This window comes from Pungitius pungitius, chromosome 7, assembly GCF_949316345.1.
Source record: "Pungitius pungitius chromosome 7, fPunPun2.1, whole genome shotgun sequence".
NCBI classification, from domain to species: domain Eukaryota; kingdom Metazoa; phylum Chordata; class Actinopteri; order Perciformes; family Gasterosteidae; genus Pungitius; species Pungitius pungitius.
Genome location: NC_084906.1, coordinates 17932615 through 17954104, shown reverse-complemented (window position 1 = coordinate 17954104; position 21490 = coordinate 17932615). Strand labels below are relative to the sequence as shown.

The following is a 21490-nucleotide window of genomic DNA, read 5'->3' as shown; positions in this document are numbered from 1 at the left end:
TTGGCCTTTTAACGGATTACTGAGAGATTACTGGCTTTCCCTCGTTTGTTCCGCCTCACTTTCTCTTACCTTGTCACAGTCTTGGTTTTTAGTTTAATCGCAATTATGACACCTGAGGTTTGCTGATGCCCACGCACATACAGAAATGCAGATGTACACACACAGAGTGCTTCGGAGGCCGGATGGAGGCCAAAGGCTGCGGGGCCCAGCCGGCAATCGTGTACATTGGCTCGATCCGCAGTATGGATCTGTGCCCCGAGGGACAGACGCCCTTTCACCGCCAGGCCTCCGTCAGGTCACTGCATCGCGCAACATCTCATAGACTTTCAGGGGTGATCTGAAGTTGGTGAACTAGCAAGTCGACAGAAGCATAAGCAAATTCCTCATTCTCAGCTGTTCAACAATTCTGGAGATATTTATGTTTTCTATGTTATCTTCTTCCCCCTTTAATTTCTGATCATATAGATTGCAGATATATTCACATCCAATTGAGGAATATATAGATCTTCTCATTATGACTGTTTTATTGCTGCATTTCTATTTAAAAACAGCAAAAGATAACTTTCTTTCATATTCATATTTCATTTCATATTCTGCTTTATTTTCATGATCAATTTCTTTATTTGCTCAATTATTCACAATTTGTCCCATATTTGCTAAACCTAAATGAGCTAATTATTAAACATAATGCGCACCTGTAGAAATAGAATAGAGAGATATTTTTAAAAAGTTGATTTGAGTTCTTTCTTTATTATCATTCTTTATTTTCAAATCAAGTCTTATTTTTTATAGCCAGCTATGTGGAAACTCAGCACAATCAATTCATGGCTTTTAATCACCACCCACGATTAAGTCTTACAACTTCCCGACCCCGCGTGTCCTATAATGAATGAATGCACGACGCATCGATAATCCAGATAACAGCGCTTGTAGCATTTATCTGCAGATTTAATTTTCGTTTTTTTTCTTCCTGTGACTTGTCTGAACGACAGTTTGAATGCACCACAGGACTGTATCGTCTTCAAAGTGTAGAGTGAAGTGAAGCTTCAGTGTCGAGTGGTGCGCTGTGAGGAAGAATAGCCTCTCACGGGTGACTCACCTAGCCAAGCACTTTGGGGAATCTCCAGCAGGAGATAGGGGGGGGGGGGTGGGGGAGGCTCAAGGAAAAGTGAAAGACAAGAAAGAAAAATCCCTTGTACACTCTTCTCCTGTGTAAGGTCACAGTCTGCCATTGGGGGATATTCAGAAGAGAATACATTGCACACATTGTAAATAAGTGATAGGCAGAGCCTGAGGTGGGTCAGGACGTCCTATTTGCAGCGCAGCACTAACTATATAGGACGCAGGGGGGGGGGGGGTGTTTGCAAGTAAACAAACTAAAATGCACCGCCATTACGCATCCCGCCAGGTGTTTGTCGTAGGTCACAACGTTGCTCAGATAGGAATAGGACAAGGAATCATATGATGAAGGCGAGAGGACTTGTTGCTTTGTGTGCCGATCGCGTTCCACCCCTCATCTCTGAACTGTCTCGGGGGAACGTACCTGAGACCGCACATGGGGGCCCTTTGACGTCTCGTGACCCTTTTGAATAAGATGTGAATGGTTTTTTTGAATTCCACCTTGGATTAGAAGGCGATGAGGATAAAATATATCTTATATCTATCAGAAGCCTCGACCGCGTCTTTCAAAATCACCAGACCCTGCGCACGGCTGCTCTCTGCTGTGCGTGTCGGGGGACTGCAACCCCCCCCCCCCGCCCCGTGCACGTGACTCCTTTGCATCCGCCCTCTTCCTGTCAACAAAACGCTTCCAAAACCCGTATGACAAAACTCAGACAGAAGCCCCCCCCCGGCAGCACCCGCCAACTGAGCATGTGACCGCACTCTGCGTCTTCACAGCAAAGTGCGTGGGGGGCGGGAAGAGGAGATAATAGGATATGGGTCAGGGAAATAAGAGGAAGGGGGAGAGCGTCATGAGACGGACCTCGCACTTGTCACTCCTCGCTTCCTCCACCGCCCGGGGGTCAGTCAAACGGTCTGTGTCATCTCCCCTCTGCCTTCCCGTCCTCCTCAGATGAACTCCATGAACAGCGTCAGCAGCTCCGAGGACGTCAAGCCTCCGCCGGGCCTGCAGAACTTGGGGAACATCAACTACCAGTGTACGAGCCCCGGGGGAATGTCAAAGCACATCTGCTCCATATGCGGGGACCGCTCCTCAGGTAACGTCAGAGAGAGGGGAGGGGGGACAAACGGACACTCCCACCCACCACAAACATCGCCGAGCAGATAGCTGGGGGAAAGATAACAGAGGCAGGCAGATTTCAAGGTCACGTGTCAGGCTTTTTGTCAGGTCTCTGTGTGCAATGTTGACTTGGTCGGTCTCTTGATGTGACTTGTCGTTGGCCTGAAAGCAGAGGGGTGGGGTCAGGAAAAGAGAATGCAGATAGAGGAAAGGGTTGTTTTTCTTCATAAATCTGAGCAGGTGTCACATGACATGAGGAGTCACACCTGAACATGCTCCCTCAAGGTCAAATCATACAAAGCAAGGGAGCGGGCGTGCTTTCAATTGGGACTCAAAATAATCCCGCTCAATACAGGGTCCACCACCTGGTCACCTGACGCGTTCTTGCTGCTGATGTGTGTTTGTCCGCAGGAAAGCACTACGGCGTGTACAGCTGCGAGGGGTGCAAAGGCTTCTTCAAGAGGACCGTGCGTAAGGATCTCTCCTACACGTGCCGGGACAGCAAGGAGTGCCTGATCGACAAGCGCCAGCGGAACCGGTGCCAATACTGCCGCTACCAGAAGTGCCTGGCCATGGGCATGAAGAGAGAAGGTGTGTGTGCAGGTGTGATATGCTTTAAGGATCACAGTACGAGCCGCTTGAATCGTTGTTCCCGTTGTTTACAAAGGCATTTTTACCCGAGAGGATACATCAATACAATGATCAAGTCTCTTTACATTTTGCAAAGCTAAGATTAGTGATAGTGACATCATCGCTTATAGTTTGCTCGTATGCAGCCGATGCCGATCATCACGGGGGTGTCAATGCGTGTGTGTGTGTTTCTGTGTGTGTGTGTGTACAGCCGTGCAGGAGGAGAGACAGCGTGGAAGGGAGCGAGGGGAGAGCGAGGTGGAATCCACGAGCAGTTTCAACGAGGAAATGCCGGTGGACAAGATCCTGGACGCCGAGCTGGCCGTGGAGCCCAAAACGGAGACGTACAGCGACGGCAGCCCCAGCAACTCGGTGCGAATCACAAAGCTCTGGGTGCTCTCGGCCCGGGTCAAACGCGTGAATTATTAATCACGGCTTTTATCGCGGGGCCGAGGTGGTTTCTAATGGGGGGGGGGGGGGGGGGGGGAGTAAAGAAGCGCTGAATGTGATCAGATCAAGTAAAAAGGAAGTTCAGAGAGAAGAAACCCTGATGACAATCAGAGGTTTTTTTTATTTTTTTATTAGTGAGCTACTCAAGGATAGATAACACAGGACTGCCTGTTTTGCTGCTTAAGATACCTAAAGCTCACAATGTTGATCTTTGAAAATGTCCGGGTCTAACTGAGGCCACAGAGGGAATCGATGACCCAGATATGGCCACAGCTGCGCCTGCTAACCGCTCTCGGAACCCATTTAGCCCACGAGCACATTTCGCTGACTGTTTTTTTTGTTGCATTTTTGCATTCTTCTTCCAGACCAACGACCCTGTCACCAATATCTGCCAAGCGGCCGACAAGCAGCTCTTCACCTTGGTGGAGTGGGCCAAAAGGATCCCACACTTCTCCGAGCTCCCCCTCGACGACCAGGTCATCCTCCTACGAGCAGGTAGACACACACACACACACACACACACATTCCTGTGCATGCACCAGACCTGAATGAGCAGGGAGGAGATGAGCAGAATTGAGAACACATGTAAACCTCTCCACGACCTGTTGTCCCCGTGGTGGTGTAGCATTTCTTTCAGGGGAGTTATTCATCCCCTCCCCCCACCCCCCCCCTACCCTGACAGGTCGTCCATTTGAGTCTCTCTACATTCGCTCGCTACATTTTTGCCATCTAGTTTGATGGAGCAGTGAAACCAAATACATCTGGGCCGAGTCCACAGAGTTTTTTGCAGCCCCTCCCGTTCAGCGCTGCCCTCTGCTGGCTGCACAGAGGGCTGGAGGTGAAGCAGCCGCGCTGCACGGCTAACAATAGGCACACAGGGGGAGGGGGGGGAAGACTGGCGCTCAATGCAAATGGCCCCACGCGCGCGCGCGTGTGTGTGTACTTGCAGGATGGAACGAACTCCTCATCGCCTCGTTCTCGCACCGCTCGGTCACGGTGAAAGACGGCATCCTGTTGGCGACGGGCCTCCACGTCCACAGAAACAGCGCCCACAGCGCTGGCGTGGGCTCCATCTTCGATAGGTAGGTAGCATTCCAAGATGGAAGGCCACAGTTACTGTATTGTTTTGTTATGAAACCTTGGGTGTAGATTTCTGATTTGCTCGACTGTGCAAGTGAAAAACCACGGTTGTTGAACCTGTAATTTGGAGAGAGAAGAATATTTCTCAGGTGACCTTCGTTGTCAAAACTCTCTTAACGTCATGCGTTCGACCCTCCTGCAGAGTTCTGACCGAGTTGGTGTCCAAGATGAAAGACATGCAGATGGATAAGACGGAGCTGGGCTGCCTGCGAGCCATCGTCCTCTTCAACCCAGGTCAGCTCGGCCTTCCGCTCGCTTCGCCACCAGCCCATTTGCATTTCCACCAGGATTTGGAGATATTACGGACCTCCTGCTTTTTCTGCGTTACGGTTTGGCCTTACCACGAGTACCTGTCTGTGTGTTTTCAGACGCAAAAGGTCTTTCAAACCCACCGGAGGTCGAGGGGCTGAGGGAAAAAGTTTACGCCTCTTTGGAGTCGTACACAAAACAGAAATACCCGGACCAGCCTGGCAGGTAGGAGACACTGAGCTTTCAGAAACATTCCAAACGCCCGTAAGGTTTTTTAACTGTTGGGAGCTGATTAGGATCACCAGAGGATTTCAAATGAACAACATTGAGTGTCAGTTGAATTTCAGCTGGGAGGGAAAAAAAAGACGAGGGAATAAACTAAACGTTACCGTGTTGGATTCTATATATTTGCTTAAGAAGATGTGTTGATTGTGTAACTGCATTCAAGGTTAAATTAACAATAGCAGAGGTGAAGAATACTGAACGTTCATAAGTGAAAGTACTCATTGTTAAAATACAGATGCATTCAGGATGTATGATTTTTAAGTTTTAAGTGGGTGGAAGTTTTGAGTTGAACTATTTGAGCATAATAAACAATAAAGGAGCATTTCATAGTAGTATTTGATGATTTTGATATTGGCAAATAAAATGTATCCTAATCCAAAATCCTTGTAAAATTGATCATTCAAGACTTTAAAAGTTTGTCGATAACAGAATATTAATAACTCATTCATTAAATGGGGAATTTGAAAGGTTTTGAGCAGCAAACAAGACGACAGTTTTTCGACATTATGGAAAATACCAAATGCTGAAGCCTGTTCCTCCTCTTCTCCGTCGCTTCCCGCAGGTTTGCCAAGCTGCTGCTCCGCCTGCCCGCCCTGCGCTCCATCGGCCTCAAGTGTCTGGAGCATCTGTTCTTCTTCAAGCTCATCGGGGACACGCCTATCGACACCTTCCTGATGGAGATGCTGGAGGCTCCGCATCAGATCACATGACACCAGTCCCCCCTCCCCTTCCCCCTGTATATAATCCCACATAGTAAGCGATATGAAGACTTCAAAATTGTAAAACCACCTATTTTGTACCGAGCAAAACATTGTAATTAAAATTTTGAAAAAAGAAGGTATTTTGAGGCCGCGGTGAGGGTGGAGTCTTGAGACGGAGCATCGAGTACAGTGTCAAAAAGTATTCTAATTGTTAATTAGAATTGTTAACAGACTTCTTTTGTAAATAGATAATTTCAAGTGTCAATTTTAAAAGCAACCCAATGCAATTTGAAAATATATTGTATTTTACTCAAACAGGAATTGTATAAAAACAGAAACCATCAATGCATTTCTTAAAACACATTTGAGAATTCTTACAGAATAAAGTTATTTAAAAATGTATCTAAAATGTTTTATTTGTCTTGTCTTTTTTATACAACTTGTCACAAAATTGCATCACGGTCGGAGCTAATAAAGGCTAATAAACAACTTCCCCCATGCTATTATGTTCAACCTAAATATTCACTCGGATTATCAGATGTTACACAAATGACTTACTACAATCACAAAAATGTCATGAACAGTTCTACTAATATATATTAGTTTTTTCAAACATTTTTCAAATCATACTTTTTTTAATTTCACAGACAAAAGCTTTCCATAAATATTTGTTACCACTGAAAACATCCTCCCTGGATGGAACAAGGTGTCTGTTATACGCACTTCCAGATGATCCCACCAGGTGGCGTGCGCGGAACGCAGACGCCACACGCGCGCCCCGGTTAATATTCCCACTATTCTCTTCCTAGTTGCAATCCGTGAAGCCTGCAAACCAGGCCCTCTGCATCAGTAAAACCCCACTTCTCATAAATAAGTGGAGAATTGTCAACTTGCACATTGACTGTTTTGAGCCACCCTCGTGGAGGCAGAGGTACTGTTTGCCTCTCCTCGGTGCTTTTATAAGTCAGATCAGCAAGAAATAAGTTCTACACATGCATGTAATACATGGCATATCCTGTGGAAAGAAAGGACATGTGATAAAACGTGTCCACAGTTATAACAGCGGTGACAATGAGAAACCAAAGCCACACGCTCAGTTTGTGAGTTCTATTCATTTTATCCTATCATTATTTGTTTGTTTAAACTTTGGAAATACAACATCAGTCAAGCTTAGCATGGAGTCATTTTATTCTGCAACTCTTTATATATTTCAACTGAAAACATTTCTGATCTCTTGAGAATGTAACGGGCCCGAGAGGCAGTACAGAGACTCTATACGTTCTTATTTAACGGAAAGCAGGATGTCATACAGGGGGGATCAGGGGGGGAGGGGGGGGGGGGGGGGGGGGGGTAAATATGGTCTTTAAGCAGAGTACTCAAAGGAGGTAAACAGCTACAACCTGAAAGGGGAAGAAGGCAGGTTCATATGTGTGGGTTGACAGAGGGAAACACCAGGGGTAAAGATTGACCTGAAGCTAATGAGGTGTTACAGAGAAACCAAGTTTACCAAAAGTCTACTGGACTAATAAATAAATCAGTCAATCGTTCTTTGCATCCATCTATCATCTATTCCCCATCATCAATTTCCCAATACATCCATCTATCCCTCTATCCCTCTATCTATCTATCCCTCTATCCACGACCTTTCAACCTGCACTTTATTCCTTAAGCACTGTACGCATTATTTCCTTATAATGAAAGACAAAAACCTTTCATCTCTCTGCTAACTTTGTAACATCCAATGCGGGGAGAGAGAGGGGGAGAGAAAGGGGGAGAGGTAACCGGCACCTGCAGGAAGTACCCCCACCCCCCTCCTCTCCCCCTCTCTCTCTCCCTCTCTCTCCCTCTCTCTCTCTCTCTCTCTCTCTCTCTGTGTCCTTCCTTCCCGTTCACTCCTAATAGGATAATTGATAGAAAGCCTAAACAGTCGATACCGGAGGACTCTCTCTGTGAGGAGGAACCGAGCAGCACGTCGCAGGGAGGACTCGGAGAGGCGGAGATGCTCTGAGACCCCGAGACTTTTCTGGCGTGTGGAAACTCGCGCTCCGCAGGTATGGCCTTCTTTAATTCACAAAGCTACATCTGAATGTTTTTTTTGTTTTTGTTTTTTTTGTTACATCGATTCACCAGGAATTGCCTTTGGTCAAATAAAGGCCTTTTCTTCAGTAATGTTGCGCCGCTTCGGCAGGAGGATTTTATTATTAAATCTTTTTCGTTAACTTTTTTTCTTTTTTTTTCCTAGCACTATTTTGGCCCATGGCCAATCAAAGGAACTTAATATTTGGTCATATTAAGCATCAGTCAAGAAAAGAAGAAAAAAACTTCACTTTTAAATAAACAAGCTGCACTTTTAACCAACTTTTCCCTCCCATTAAAATTCGAACGACTCCTCCATCGACCTTTGTTCAACGTTATTTGCGATGATTGGAAAATTGTTCTAATTACAGGATCCCCCCCCCCCCCCATCGCAGATATGGATCAGGGGGCAGTGTGTGCCGGATGCCACCAGCTGATCAGAGACCGATTCCTGCTCAGAGTCACTGACGGCCTTTGGCACGAGGGCTGCGTGCGGTGCGCGGCGTGCGGGGACGCGCTCAAGAGCTCCTGCTTCCTGCGGGGCCGCAAACTTTACTGCAAGCGGGACTACGCTGAGTGAGTGCCGATCAATACGGTTTAGTTTGCTCCTCGAAAAGAGTCACTCATGAAAGAATGTTGTATCTATATATGTGAATTCATTAGAGTCGTCATCACAAAATGTTTGTAAGGTGCCAAATAATTATTACTTTTAATTTTGTGATAAAATGCGTTTTTGATACGGGTTGTAAACATCTAACCAACATTAAGTCCATGGGATCCCCCAAAACATCCCGTGGTATTTGATCATTTTTATATACTGTTTACATTTTCTACTTTTTCTTTCATTTTATTAACTTTATTTTAGTTTTTGGCATGTCCCTTTAAATTGTGGGTTGTGCGTTATTAAGCCTATTTTGACAACAAAACCCTTGTCCAGATCTGACCTTGCCTTCGTGTGTGCATCTGGTTGTGTGTGTGTGTGTGTGTGTTGGAGTGCGAATGAGGGACAAAAGCAGAGTGAGAAAGAATGAGACTAAAACTCAGGGATTTCTCTCTCTATAAACTCATACAAACACATCTATCCCTACTTAGTTTAGCTTGTATTACATGTGTTTAATTGTTAAGACCATATGAATTTGTGATGAGTGCGTGTGCGCATGTGTGTAGTTGTATAAGTGTGCAAACTGTGTGCGAGCGGACTTGCCGGGAACTTGGCACCGTGCACCATCAAGAGAACAAGGTGACTGGAGGAGGAAGGGGTGGCAAGGGAGTTGGAATGTTAGCGTACACCCCCCCCCCCCCCCCAGCACACACACACACACACACACACACACGTGCACAAACAAAATAACACAGTAACACCTTCAGACAACACACACACACACAGCACACACAACCAGGGGTAGAGCTCAACTGACACATTGTCAAAATGTGTTAAAATTTCGAGGCCCATCGGCGTGGCAACTGCAAGCTGGGGACAACATATGGTCTCGTCGATGAGGCGGCCAAACCCCCCCCCCCCCCCCCCCCCTAAAAACAAAAAAGCTCCCATCACCCATCGCCCGGCTCCCTCCCTCCAACCGGCCCACTGCATCATCCCTCCATCCATTCTCCAAAAACATGTTCTCACCTGAGCTGGAGCCAGAAACCGCAAGTTTAGTGACGGTCGCTCTGCCAAGCAGGCGGGGGAAAAAGAGAAGCGTTACACCTAACAACGCCAAATGTCCCCCCCCCCCCCCCCCCCCAGTCAACTAGAATCACTCTGCAGTGGTGCCTCTGGAAGCACAATACCTGGGAGCAGAATTGAGAAACAACAGTACAGTTTGTAATGATCACGTCGGCCACAGCACACAGGAAAAAGAGAGAAGGCCCCAGAGGTAATTAGCAGAGTAGAGCCATATGTCAGGAGGTCTGGCGCATCAAGAGAGGATGGTGTGAACTTATTTTTTTGTGGGGGGGGGGGGGCTGGCGTTATGTGCCGCGGCATCTGGAAGGCTCTGCCCACAGCAGCCCCTCGTGCGGAGCGATGGGACGACGCCCGGCCAGCCGTGAGATATCTGACCTGACCAATTAGCAGGAGGCCTGGTGCCAGAGCTCGCCCTCTGATGCCTCACGTCCCTCCCCCTCCAACCCCCCCCCGTCCACCCCCACACTCTAGATCGTCCTGTCTGCGGTTAAGGCACCTTATAACACATGAGCGCCACTAATTTTTAGAGGACGCGGGCCGTCCTTAGCAGTGTGGTGATGATCATTTCACACTGGGACAACATTTGTCTCCAAACCCCCCCCCCCCCCCCCCCCCGGCCTGTTCGTGGAAGCTAAAAGACAATTATGCCGCACTTTTTTTTATAACTTGCTATTACTTACTATTGAATCATCATGTCATCATGTGATTTATTACCGACTCCGAGCGGTTTTTAAAAAGATTTCTCAATTGTTAATTAATTGGTGTGGAAAGATTATTTATGAGATGCCAGGACATAAGGAATTTCTTTATGTAAGAAAAGACAGATTTGATCAGGTATAAATAACATCATTTAGCAAATGCACACCAGAAAACGTAACAAAAGCAAAATAAAAACCTAAATCAGGGCTTATAAGAGGTCAAAATTGGTATACAAAATATAATTTAACTGAATAATAAAGATAAATATTCATTTTTGGAAACATTCTAAATGTTTTTTCCAAAACAAACATCTTCTTATCCCTTTCGGATTCAATCATTAACATTTTTTTTTTATTTACTTTTTAGCTGATGAGCATTTATTCTCTAAATTGTACAGATGTTCAGTTGATTTTGAGGATGGATTTAAGTACTTTTTATTTTATCTTAAGTGAACCGATACTGATTTGTCTTATAATTCTTTGGTAAATCTCTTCTATCAAGCAAGTGCACAAATAAGGTTAACGATGTTATTAATAATTACAGTATTAAGAAGCTAATACTCTACTTCTTTGGCAGAGATCAATACATACAATATTTTTCCCACAATGAAACAATCCTTTGGAAGATTTCCATCCACATGGACACGTGCTGATCTTGTCAATTGATATTGATCAATTTAGTTGGTTAGTCTGAACCGAAGCAGTCACACTTGACACATAGAATACATGCATTAGACTATTCTGTAATTAAATGACGCCGTACAGTCTGTGATGTTCAGGTCGCTCCGATTGCCACTGTATTTAGTTTGGCGGAACGCTCCGGAGGCCACGTGGGGCCGGACAGCAGATCGGTGGTCAGATGAGCGCTGTGACGGCCGCTGCACTTGACCCCAAGATCTGTATCTGATACACGCTCTCTGTTGGCGTGTGTGCGCGTGCGTGCGTGTGTGTGTGTGTGTGTTCACCAGAAAAGGATCCAGGTTAACCTGATCCAGAAACAGGATCCGTATCTCTGCATGTCCACTAGACCAGCAGTCTGTCTGCCAAAGGTCACCACCGTAGTCAGGGCAGGAACAATGAGAGAGAAGGGCTTTGCTCAGGAGTAAGTGTGTGTGTGTGTGTGTGTGTGTGTGTGTGCGCATTTCTGCCCCACACTCGTTGTATTATACAGTATACGTCCACCACGGCATCGTACGCGAGGAGGAGGAGTGTCACTAATTGCCGCGTCTAAATCCGGCGTGACTGAGTGTTCCCGCTCTCCCGGCGGGGGCCTCCGGACCAACCATGTCGACGGAAAACGCTGAAATATTAAACACCACGAGCGTCGGAGGTGCTCTTACCTTTGCATTAACGGCGCTTTAGAACACCGGGGTGACGACGGAGGGGGGGGGAGAAGTGGACGAGGCGCATAATGGAAAAGCCATTTCTCGAAAACGTGAACGATCTCGGAGCATTAAGGCCCAGCGGTGTCTTCTTCGCTGACGTCTAGCATTAGCATCGCGGTGAGGCGGTGGAATCGAGCACTTTGCTCTATCATGGGAACCCAGAAAGGTTGTTTTTTTTTTTTAAATGTTTCATCTGGCGTTGCCACAGGAATGCACACACCGCAGACGGTATGCTGGCCATATTAAAGCACATACCACCGAAGCCGTGGTGGGCAGACGACCCGGATGGGTCAACCAACCGGGCTGACCCTCCTGAGCTGCTGGGAATGGGGGCTTTGGCGTTTCCTTAGCGACCCCACGGCAACGGCGAGAGGTCCCAGCAATGTTTGTCTTTGGGATGTTGCAGCTCCAGACCTTTTGACAGGGATGTCTCAACCCGGCTGTTTACTTGATGTTTTAGTCGGAGGTTTGTGTTTGTTTGTAAATATTGTGCCACATTTAAATTTTTGCATGTATTTAAAAAAAAGAAAAGTCAAACGCAATATTTGCTGAAAAGTTAATGGGAAATCTTTCACTAATATTTCTGCTTATTCTTCTTTATTTTGTCAGAACATTTTTTTGTGTCGTGTAATGTACTTTTCTGTTGGGTACAATTGCTTTTTAAAAGACATGTGGGTCATTTCAGGAATAAAAGCTCTCTGAGATAAAACACACAAATGAAAAATTCAATTATCGATAAAATGACAAATATATTTTAGAAACGTACTGTATCAAAAAAGTCAATGATCACATTTGTGTAATAAAATGGTTAGGGTTAGGGTATAATAGGATATTAAAGCTGGGATTCATCAAGATTTTGGATTGCTGGATTCATCAAGATTAAAAAAAAATAGTAGATAAAATTAAGATGCATCTATTTTCTCTACAAAGCATCAAAAAGAAAACAAAAATCTCCTTTTGGGACGCTGTCACTTTCTCATGCCTGTGGGCTGACTGGTCTGGTGACCCAGTCACGTCTGCAGACAAACGCCAGCTCCAGAATGATGACGCATCGTCCTGCGTGACAGACCCAAAATGCCGCGGTGCCAGCCAGCGGACAAAAGGCCCCGCTGCTTGGGGGCCGGCTCGGCCTTTTGTCCCGCTCTGGTAAAGCAGACTTAGGGATAATTCCGCGGATAATTCATGGTACCGGCAGGCTCAGCCTCTCCCACCGGGACATCTGATTCCCCCCCTCTGCCTGGAGCCATGGCCTGCCGTGAGCTTTTCTCCCGCCTCCCCGGGAGCACAGCCTCGGACAAGGCAGCCGGAGCCACGGCAACAGTCTCTGAGGCTAAGCCCCACCGGTCCTGGTTGCCAGGCGCTAAGATGCACACCCCGCCACGCTGAGGGTATGCGTCTGAGTGGTCGGGCCAGGAGGAGGAGGAGGAGGAGGAGGAGGAGAAGGGGAGAAGTCAGGTTGGCGGTTCGCTTTGAGTGACAGCTCGACTCAGCAACATTCCCCAAGTCCACCGAGTGCCTTCTCTCTTCTCACTGAGAAGTCGGGGGGGGGGGGGGGGTCCTCAAGTGTCTCAGCTTAATACTGCAGCTCTCGGGGCGGCCAAAACAAAAGCTTCCCTCTCTGTTATTTACTGAGCTCTCACAGTTTCTCTCCGTTTCCTTTCCGTCGCTACGCCCCCCCCTCCCCTCCGCCCCCCCTCCCACCCACCCACCCACCCATCGCTCCCTCCAGTCTGTTTGCAGTGCGTTGTGGGGGCTGTGCCGAGGCCATCTCCCCCGCAGAACTGGTGATGCGTGCGGGGTCCGCTGTGTTCCACCTGCGCTGCTTCACCTGCGGAGTTTGTTCCTGCCGCCTGCAGACCGGAGACCGCTGCGTCCTCAGAGAGGGGCAGCTGCTGTGTGCCAGAGAGGACTTTCACCGGAGCGCGGCCAGCCGGACCTCCTCCGACACAGGTGCAGGTTTGGGGTGTTTTCCCAGGCGTACACCAGCCGATGCCATGCAATACTGGGTTGGAAAAGACAAGACCATGGGGCAGGGCCGGGTCTAGACAGGCATGTATGAGGGGGCAGCCACAAATCTTGAGGGGGCATTGTGCTCCAGCACCTTTTACCATGTCTAATTGACAAATTTAGTTTGAGGGGGCACAACATTTATTTGAGGGGGCCAGGCCCCCTCTTGCCCCTGCCTAGACCCGGCCCTGCCATGGGGTTGTTTTTGACCCCATGCGATTTTGTAGAACTAACATCACATGTGTGAGCAAACCTGAGCTTTCTGCTTGGTCTTAATAATTGGTTAAAAATTGTTACAACAGTAACATTCAAATTTAATTCAAACCCATGTAAAAACAAAACTTTGGGGTAACGTTCCCTGCAACATAGCTAATAGAAATCATCATGATATCATGATATGCTTTCAAATATGCTTTCAAATAAATAATATCAACTTTAGCAACTATTCATTAAGAAATGTAAAGGGTTAAAAAAGCATTCTGGGAACTTCAAACTGAACCACAGATCTGGCAAGTTGAGCCAAATTGGTAGGACTAAAGCTCAGATTCCATGTTTTCACACCTCTCTACCCTAGGGAGAAGTGATGATGAAGAAGAGGAGGAGGAGGTGGAGGAGGAGGAGGAGGAATCTGGCAGGGTTACAGGCAGACGAGTACGATCCGAAGACCTGGAGAGCAAGCGTCCCAAAAGGCCACGCACTATTCTGACAACTCAACAAAGACGGACCTTCAAAGCCTCCTTCGAGGTCTCATCGAAGCCCTGCCGAAAGGTAGAGTGTTTATTCTCTGTTCAAATGTTGTAGAACGTTGACAGAAAACCATTGAATCATATGTTTCTCTCATGGTGTTCAGAAAAGAACAAATAAATACATCTTTCCCAGAAGCTGTTTGGCAGGATATACTACAGCAATCGCTAAATGACCTTATAGGTATTAGGAAAAATACATTTAATAAGAGTGTCATGCTTTCCTCCTCCTTTGAGGCGGATTGGTGAAGTGATACACCTTTTTTTTTTTTCAACCTTCAAGTGACCTCTTCTATTTTGACCCTCCCTTTCTTACTTTCTCCCTCCCCCCCTTACCTCCCCCCGAATCTTAATCCAAGGTAAGGGAGACCTTGGCAGCAGAGACTGGTCTGAGCGTCCGGGTTGTGCAGGTCTGGTTCCAGAACCAAAGAGCCAAAGTAATTCAAAGTTCACACACACACACACACACACACACACAGTCATATGCGCTGCTAATAAAAGAAATCTTTCGGCACCGTGTTTCTATGCCAGAGTGGAAATCAGCCTGGTTATCTCTTCATACAGGAAACTGATGACATCTCACTGCGAGATCACTGCAGATTAATCCCCACATTTCCTCACAGAGTGGGCACATGTGTGGTTTCCCTCCTCCACTGAAAGATGTCCTTTACCTCACTGTTAATACTTTGCAATACACACTGGCACGCCTGGGTGACAGAGGGACTGAAGGCTCTACACCTGGGGGGGGGGGGGCCTGTATGGGAGGTTTATGCCTGATGTGTTTTTTAGATGAAGAAGCTGGCCAGGAGACAACAGCAGCAACAGGATCAACAGCAAACTCAGGAGCAGCGAGAGCATCCGTCACATCACACAGGTATTGAGATTTTTTTTTTAAAGAATACCAAATTTCTGACAACGTAAAGATGCTACATAGCTAGCAACGTCAAGGGAGCACAGGTCACCAAAGCTTGACTGTAACAGGTCGCAGTAAGTAATGGGTGTCTGCCGTGGGTCTCCATTGCCCCACAGCACCCTCCTGTGGCAGTTTGACATCTGAGCTTGAACACCTGGGGTCCTCCTATACCCACGTTCAGCAGCAGCAGCAGCAGCAGATGGCACTCACCACACTGGAGCCGCAGGACTACGACATGGACCCCTTCAGACAGGGCCTGACCCCTCCTCAGATGCCCGGGGATCACATGCACCCCTACGGTAAAAACCCCAGGGCCGTCAAGCACCACATTTCTTTTCAGCATGGGTCCTATCGAAAGGTTGGAATCCTTCATCGAGTGATTGATGATGTCGTGTCTTTCTCAGGTTTTAAGGGTCTGTACGGCGCCGTGGACACAGACCCCCTGTGTCACGTGGCTGACAGCGACTTCCTGTCCCTGGGAGACTCTTCACTCCTCACCCCTATTGACCGCCTCTACTCCATGCAGGACTCTTACTTCACCTCCTGAGGTTGAAGGCGTAGTCGAAGAAGTGGTTGCAAAATCACCTCCAAGGGGACGTGGGGAAGGGGGGGGGGGGTACACACGGTGATACCGTGCACGTGCACATAGACATGATTACACGGCTGCCTCTTATGCTTTACAATCCCACCCGACGCCACACCTGTATGCGCGATGCTGTCTGACCCCTCTCACTTTGTTTGAATGCCAGATTATGATACTATTACTGCATCTACTAATGTAAATAATTTGTTTGGGTGTGTATTTATTCTCACAATGTGTGTATGCTGTCCGCCTTGAATGAATCGGCAAGGAACAATAAACAATGCTTATGAAACAGTGAATATTCAGCATCATATTAGGAGAGGGTATTCATGCTGAGGGTGAGCGCTGGGCCAGTCAATCCTCGGGCGCTTATCAGTCCAATCTAGGTGACGGGTCAGCTAGGCATCTTCTGGGTGGATCATCAGATTGTGAGATGCTGGGCTATGACAGCTGTATGGGTCAGTGGCGGGTAAGCATCACATCCACGCCGCCATCATCAACGCTCACATTGTGCTCGCCCTCGGTCAAAGGCGCGCGCTGCATTTTTCCGCCTTTTCCTTCCTCCAGTCATAGAGGACCTGAAGGGATAGTAGGGAGAGTGGGTGGTGGTGGGGGGGGGGGAGGGGACCACCCAGGTAACTGTGTCCAGCTGGAATGCACCAATCGTGGTGGAGGAACGCTGAGAAAAAAACCCCCGGGTGACACAGAGATATGAAGCCCCCAACTGTATGGAGTGCCTCCCTGCCCCAGCCATGAACCCTCTCCTGGACCCGTCTCATATTTCCCACTATGAAATCAGATCTTGCGGAGCAGAGAGCGCATGTCAATGGTCAGGAACAATCTAACTGTCTGTCAGCGCGGCATGCCGCTGCCAACCGGGGGGGGGCTGCAGAAGTGTGCTGCGGAGTACACTGAGTGTGTATTTCTTTGAGTCCGGCCCCTTTGGATCTGCTCTAAAAAAGTGTCGGGGCTCGTGTGTTGGTTGGAACGACCTTTTATTGTTGGGTCCTGAGCATCATAATGCAGACGAAAGTGAGGGGAGCCAGACTTAAGTATCAGGGAAGGAAGCCAAGGCGGGTCACCTGCCGAGCTTTTTTCCCCCCTTCTTGTGCGCGAGTCTGTGCACAGTTGGCGCGCATACATGGCTGCCAGCAGCAGTGGGTGGGGAAGAGAAAAATAATCAAACCGTGATCACACGGTCACAGCGAGTAGCAATAACCTCATTATTATTCTGACGGTAGCCAAACAGTTTCCTGTCGACAGCGTGGTTATTTATTGCACCCTTCGTGCCAACCGCAGGCCACAAACCCTCTGTCTTTTAACCGCTATAATTGGCTTCACGCTGTTGCAGCGCCAACACAGATGCCCACGCTTTGCTGAAGATACTCCATTGGCCACTTCCAGAACAAGTCTGGGGGGTGTATACCATTGGCACAATTACAATGGGAAGATCCTATGCGTTAGATATAGCCGTACAATGGAAACGGCGTGATTAAACAGGCATTGGGTTTAACACATTAGAACATATCAGCTGTTATATCTGATATCCTCTAAATGTGGGATCGGTGCCCAGTGTGACACGTTGCACTATGGACTGATAATAGATCACCTGATTGCCACTCGGTGACAGGACCGTCCGGGTCACTGAGTGCGTTAAACTGACACGTTGCGTCGGTCTGGTAATCTCAGAGGTTTTCTGCCACTGGCCCAACCGTCCTGGTGCTTATTGAGGAGGTCACATGTGGTGCAACAGAGAACGCCAACCCCTGATCGCATGCTCAAAGCCGTTTTTGGCAGGCTGGCCTTCCCAGAACCCAGAGAAGGAGCAGAGCAGCACGTCGGTGCCGTTCAGGGAGAATCCCTCTGCACAAGTGGAAAGACGAAGAAGAGGTTCCCCAGAGGGTGGGAGCTAAAGACAACGCACAAACGGGGGAAAGCACAGGAATTGTAATTACCAACATTCGATCCGCTTTCTGAATAGCGAAAGGACGTTTGGGTTATTGTGAGAGCTCACGTTCCTCCTCCCATGTTGGGGAGCCGTGGCCAGTAGAGGGCATGGCTGCGCTGCAGATGACAAAGAGATCATCAGCTTCAGTTAAGATAATCCTCTAATTCTGCTGAGTGTTCCCCTGATGACGGATGCGACAACTTAATGACACCGCTGACGTGGTGTCACCCAAATTACCGACTAAGGGAGAGCTCAGGGTCAGGCATCTTTTAGCTGCCTTACCAAGCAATTTGGTAGGTCTGTGCTCCACATGCCCTATAGGAGGTGGCAGCCCCATTCTGAATGAAGCCCCTGTCACAGGTTGTCGTGCACAGAGAACCAAAACTGAAGGAACCACACGGGAGCCACGAGGAGGACGCATTGGGTCACATCTCTTAGGTATTGAAGAAAATGCTTAGACAGACGGGAGACTATTACATGCAGTAATGGTTAAAAAAGAGAAGGCTGCTTTGGGAACAAGCTTATAATAATAATAATAATCTATGGTCATACCATGGCAAACGGTAAGCGCATGACTCCAGCTGCCCCGTGAAGAACATTCTGTCACATTGGGTCGCTCCAATGCCCCGAGGACAGAGAGGAGAATGTGTCCTCGACGTTTCAGGTGGTCCCCTTCCTGGTCGGTGAATTTACACCACGTGCCAAAGGAGTGTCCACACATGTCACGTTGCACTTTATGTAAGTCAATGTCGAAATCTATGACAGGTGTCAGAGCAAGTGTGTGTTATGATTTGATTTGAATAACCATGCTGACATAATTTACAGCCAAGGGAAACTGCAACTTCGTACCCACAGTAAATCACAGTGTTTGTTTCTCGAATGCCGACAAATGAGTGCGAGGTAAAGTGACGACAGGGTTGACCTGAACCCAATCCGCTGTGCAGTCTGGACAGGAAGTCACTTCGAATTGCACCCAGCGAAGTATTTGAAAAAGCAGTGACTCCATCCATGGGGGGGGGGGCAAGTTTAACAAAAGAGGTTGTAGAGAGTAATATTCAGATGAAAAATGGCTATTAGTAACATTAAATCACTACTGCTACTATCATTGAATAGCTGAGACTAAAGGTCAGAATTTCCCAATGGGGACGTTGCGTCATAAAGCATACTATAACATTTGAAGATAATGTAATGTAATTACATGTCATATGTAATAATAATAATCACTTTACTTGTACATGCAGGGACACTGGCTGTCCATTGGCCGGTGTGGTCACAAGGTATTTGACCCTCACAGGTGGAGGTGCGGCTGTTGGCTGCGATGGGGGGGGCTTCAGTCGATGCTACCGCAGCTGATCTTGGTGTGGCCTGTAAGATTATGCAGACCTATCTTGGAAAAATAAGTGTACCTATCAGCAACGCATGACCGCATGAAAGTGAAATATTACTCCTTTACCGTAACTTTCTTTCAGGAAAGACACCACTCTAGCAGCCGTAACTCTCTGGGAACACAAATACACAGACACACATGAAGACACTGATTTTTGTAAATTCATTTTATTTAATGAAACAAAGATATCACAAAAATTCACCTCTAATGTCCTGTCTAAATAATTTTACACTTGCATGCACATGCAATGAACCATCAAGTACATTTATATTCATGCAGCCTAACCATATGAAGCTTTAACAGTTTAGACCAGTAACACCGAATGAGTAGCCAGTTGAGGTTTATTTAATATCAATGTACTAGAATGAATACGAGAAGTTGCATTAGGGTCATTATAGATATATGATATATAATAGATATAAATTAGGTCCCAGCTGTCCGTTATCCATGTGCCTCATCGGATGGACCCGCCCCCTCTTCAGGCTCCCTGTAAGAGACAAGCAGACTGACGATAAAAGGTCACTTACTGAGTGATTTACTGAACTAAATCACAGTTTTAACGAGCATTGTTGGTTAAAGGAAGTGGCTTTGGAAAAGTACTGACCTTACTTGTGAAGGTTTATTTCCTGTGAGAAATCGGAAGACAAACAGCTCAGTGTTGGGGTCTGTTGCAACCACACGCATCTTGGTTTTTAGGTATTGGGATTGAGAAATACTAACTTTTTCTGCGCTGCATCCAGCAAAAACAGATGCAGAAGAAGACTGAAAAGGATGCACACCCAACAACAGCAAACAGACCCTGTTTGTAGACTGAGAAGAGAAGAAATGCTTTTCATATCCTGAGTCGCGAAAAACTTGACAACCTGATATAGATTCTTCTTTTAAACAATATATCACTTGAACTTTTGCTCCCGCTGCCCATGAAACAATAACTCATCACAGGGCACAATCCCTTCGGCAGAGAAACAGCAAAACCAGGACAATGGGTCACATGACTTCACAGCATTACTTGCACAATGAGGTCTTGGCCCGCTCCAGACCCCGCTGGCACAACAGGTAACGTCCCGCGGCCCTTTTATCAGGAAGCCCGGGTAGCATTTCAGGCGACAGGTTGAGTTGAACGTCACATTTTCCCCCGAGCAGCTGAGGTTTCCATTTTCAGGGTCAGGCAGGGGGGGGCATTTCACCGCTGGGTGAATATGCAAAATGTAAACCCACAACGTACTGTAACAATTGTGACATTGTTCAAAAAGAGCTCATTTCTCACCTGTTTGGCACCTGTCTCCCTCAAAGCCAGGATCACAGTGGCACGTTGTGTTATTGGGGGTCTCCTGGCACCTTCCTCTTTCGCATGATGTTGCGTTACACTGGGCTGACAAGGAAAAACGAGGTACGAGAAAAAACGGAGTCGCCAATACAGCGTCGAACATGAAACTGTGACACCAAACCAAATAAATGAGCTCCGCACACCTTCATAACAAACAGCTATGAAACTTCTTCGGGCTAACCCTTAAACTCACTGTCATAACAATGCAATGCACGTACATGCTGATGCAAGGGTTTATGACAAGTACTTTGAGTGTGAGCCTCAGAACTGTTTCAGGAAACAGAGGAAACAGATGCGAGGTTTGCGCCGACTTTATTTAGTCCGAAAAGACGTTTAACCGTGTGAAGAAGTGCAAACTGGGTCAGTGAACGATGCAAAGGATATTTTGAGGATGGAGATAATGAAGCCCATAACATCCGGGTGTGACTTCTTACCTAGCTAAAAAAAAAAAGACTACAGCATCCAAAATTTCTGCCAGTGTCAGTTTTCTGGTGTGCAATTTCAGCAAATTCAGCAAGTCTGTCATCCTAAGGTTGCATTGGCGCCCGATATTGATGGCACAAACGATTGTCAACATAAACTCTTGTTGACAAGCAGATTTTTTGACAACTTGGAGACAAAGGATCAAGCCGTGATCCCCAAACATTAACGTCACCGTTTGGATCTGATGGCAAAATGTCGTCATACGGAGCAGCGTTTGCAGGAGGGTTTGCTTCAAAGGGAGATTTTAGTATTAAACTAAACTTTTCTTAGCAATAATCACAAACTGAAAATTAAAGTTAAAGACTGGAGAATGAATAATAACTATAATGAAGCTCTTTACTGCTGAGAGGAAAGGCAGAGTTGGGATGTAATGGGAAGTTTGTTTGACCCTTTCCTCAAAATACGTTTTCTAAATTCTCCACCTTTACGTAGTCTACAGCATTCACACATGAACAACTAAAGGACGACGAACACTGTTATAAGTACGTGTGACATATATTTTAAGAATAACTTATATGTAAAATGTGAACCCATAACGTACTGTAACAATTGTGAC

The 21490-nt window shown here is 47.0% G+C and overlaps 2 protein-coding genes and 1 long non-coding RNA gene across 8 annotated transcripts in view; 2 read left to right on the top strand and 1 right to left on the bottom strand.

Moving 5' to 3' along the window:
* Positions 1 to 6097, top strand: part of rxrgb (retinoid X receptor, gamma b) — a 35253-nt gene extending 29156 nt beyond the window's left edge. For 5 of the 6 annotated variants that reach the window (XM_062563454.1, XM_037469825.2, XM_037469823.2 and 2 more), the window contains 8 exons: positions 2075 to 2219; positions 2654 to 2845; positions 3084 to 3244; positions 3688 to 3817; positions 4272 to 4404; positions 4605 to 4696; positions 4831 to 4936; positions 5559 to 6097. In XM_062563454.1, the coding sequence (XP_062419438.1) occupies positions 2075 to 2219; positions 2654 to 2845; positions 3084 to 3244; positions 3688 to 3817; positions 4272 to 4404; positions 4605 to 4696; positions 4831 to 4936; positions 5559 to 5706 (1107 nt within the window). In that variant the 3' untranslated portion in view covers positions 5707 to 6097. The remainder of the gene's footprint in view (positions 1 to 2074; positions 2220 to 2653; positions 2846 to 3083; positions 3245 to 3687; positions 3818 to 4271; positions 4405 to 4604; positions 4697 to 4830; positions 4937 to 5558) is intronic. The other variant, XM_062563453.1, reaches the window with a different exon arrangement.
* Positions 6098 to 8170: 2073 nt separating this feature from the next.
* On the top strand, positions 8171 to 16062 carry lmx1a (LIM homeobox transcription factor 1, alpha). Its single transcript, XM_062563509.1, has 7 exons — positions 8171 to 8349; positions 13273 to 13493; positions 14125 to 14318; positions 14653 to 14730; positions 15083 to 15167; positions 15323 to 15505; positions 15611 to 16062. The coding sequence occupies exons 1-7, from the start codon at positions 8171 to 8173 to the stop codon at positions 15751 to 15753; spliced, it is 1083 nt and encodes a 360-aa protein (XP_062419493.1). The 3' UTR covers positions 15754 to 16062.
* Positions 16063 to 19760: 3698 nt separating this feature from the next.
* Positions 19761 to 20714, bottom strand: LOC134132203 (uncharacterized). The gene is made up of 3 exons (XR_009956725.1): positions 20392 to 20714; positions 20134 to 20313; positions 19761 to 19934 (listed from the first exon to the last, which is right to left on the bottom strand). It is a non-coding gene; the product is annotated as an uncharacterized LOC134132203 (long non-coding RNA).
* Positions 20715 to 21490: the final 776 nt, after the last annotated feature.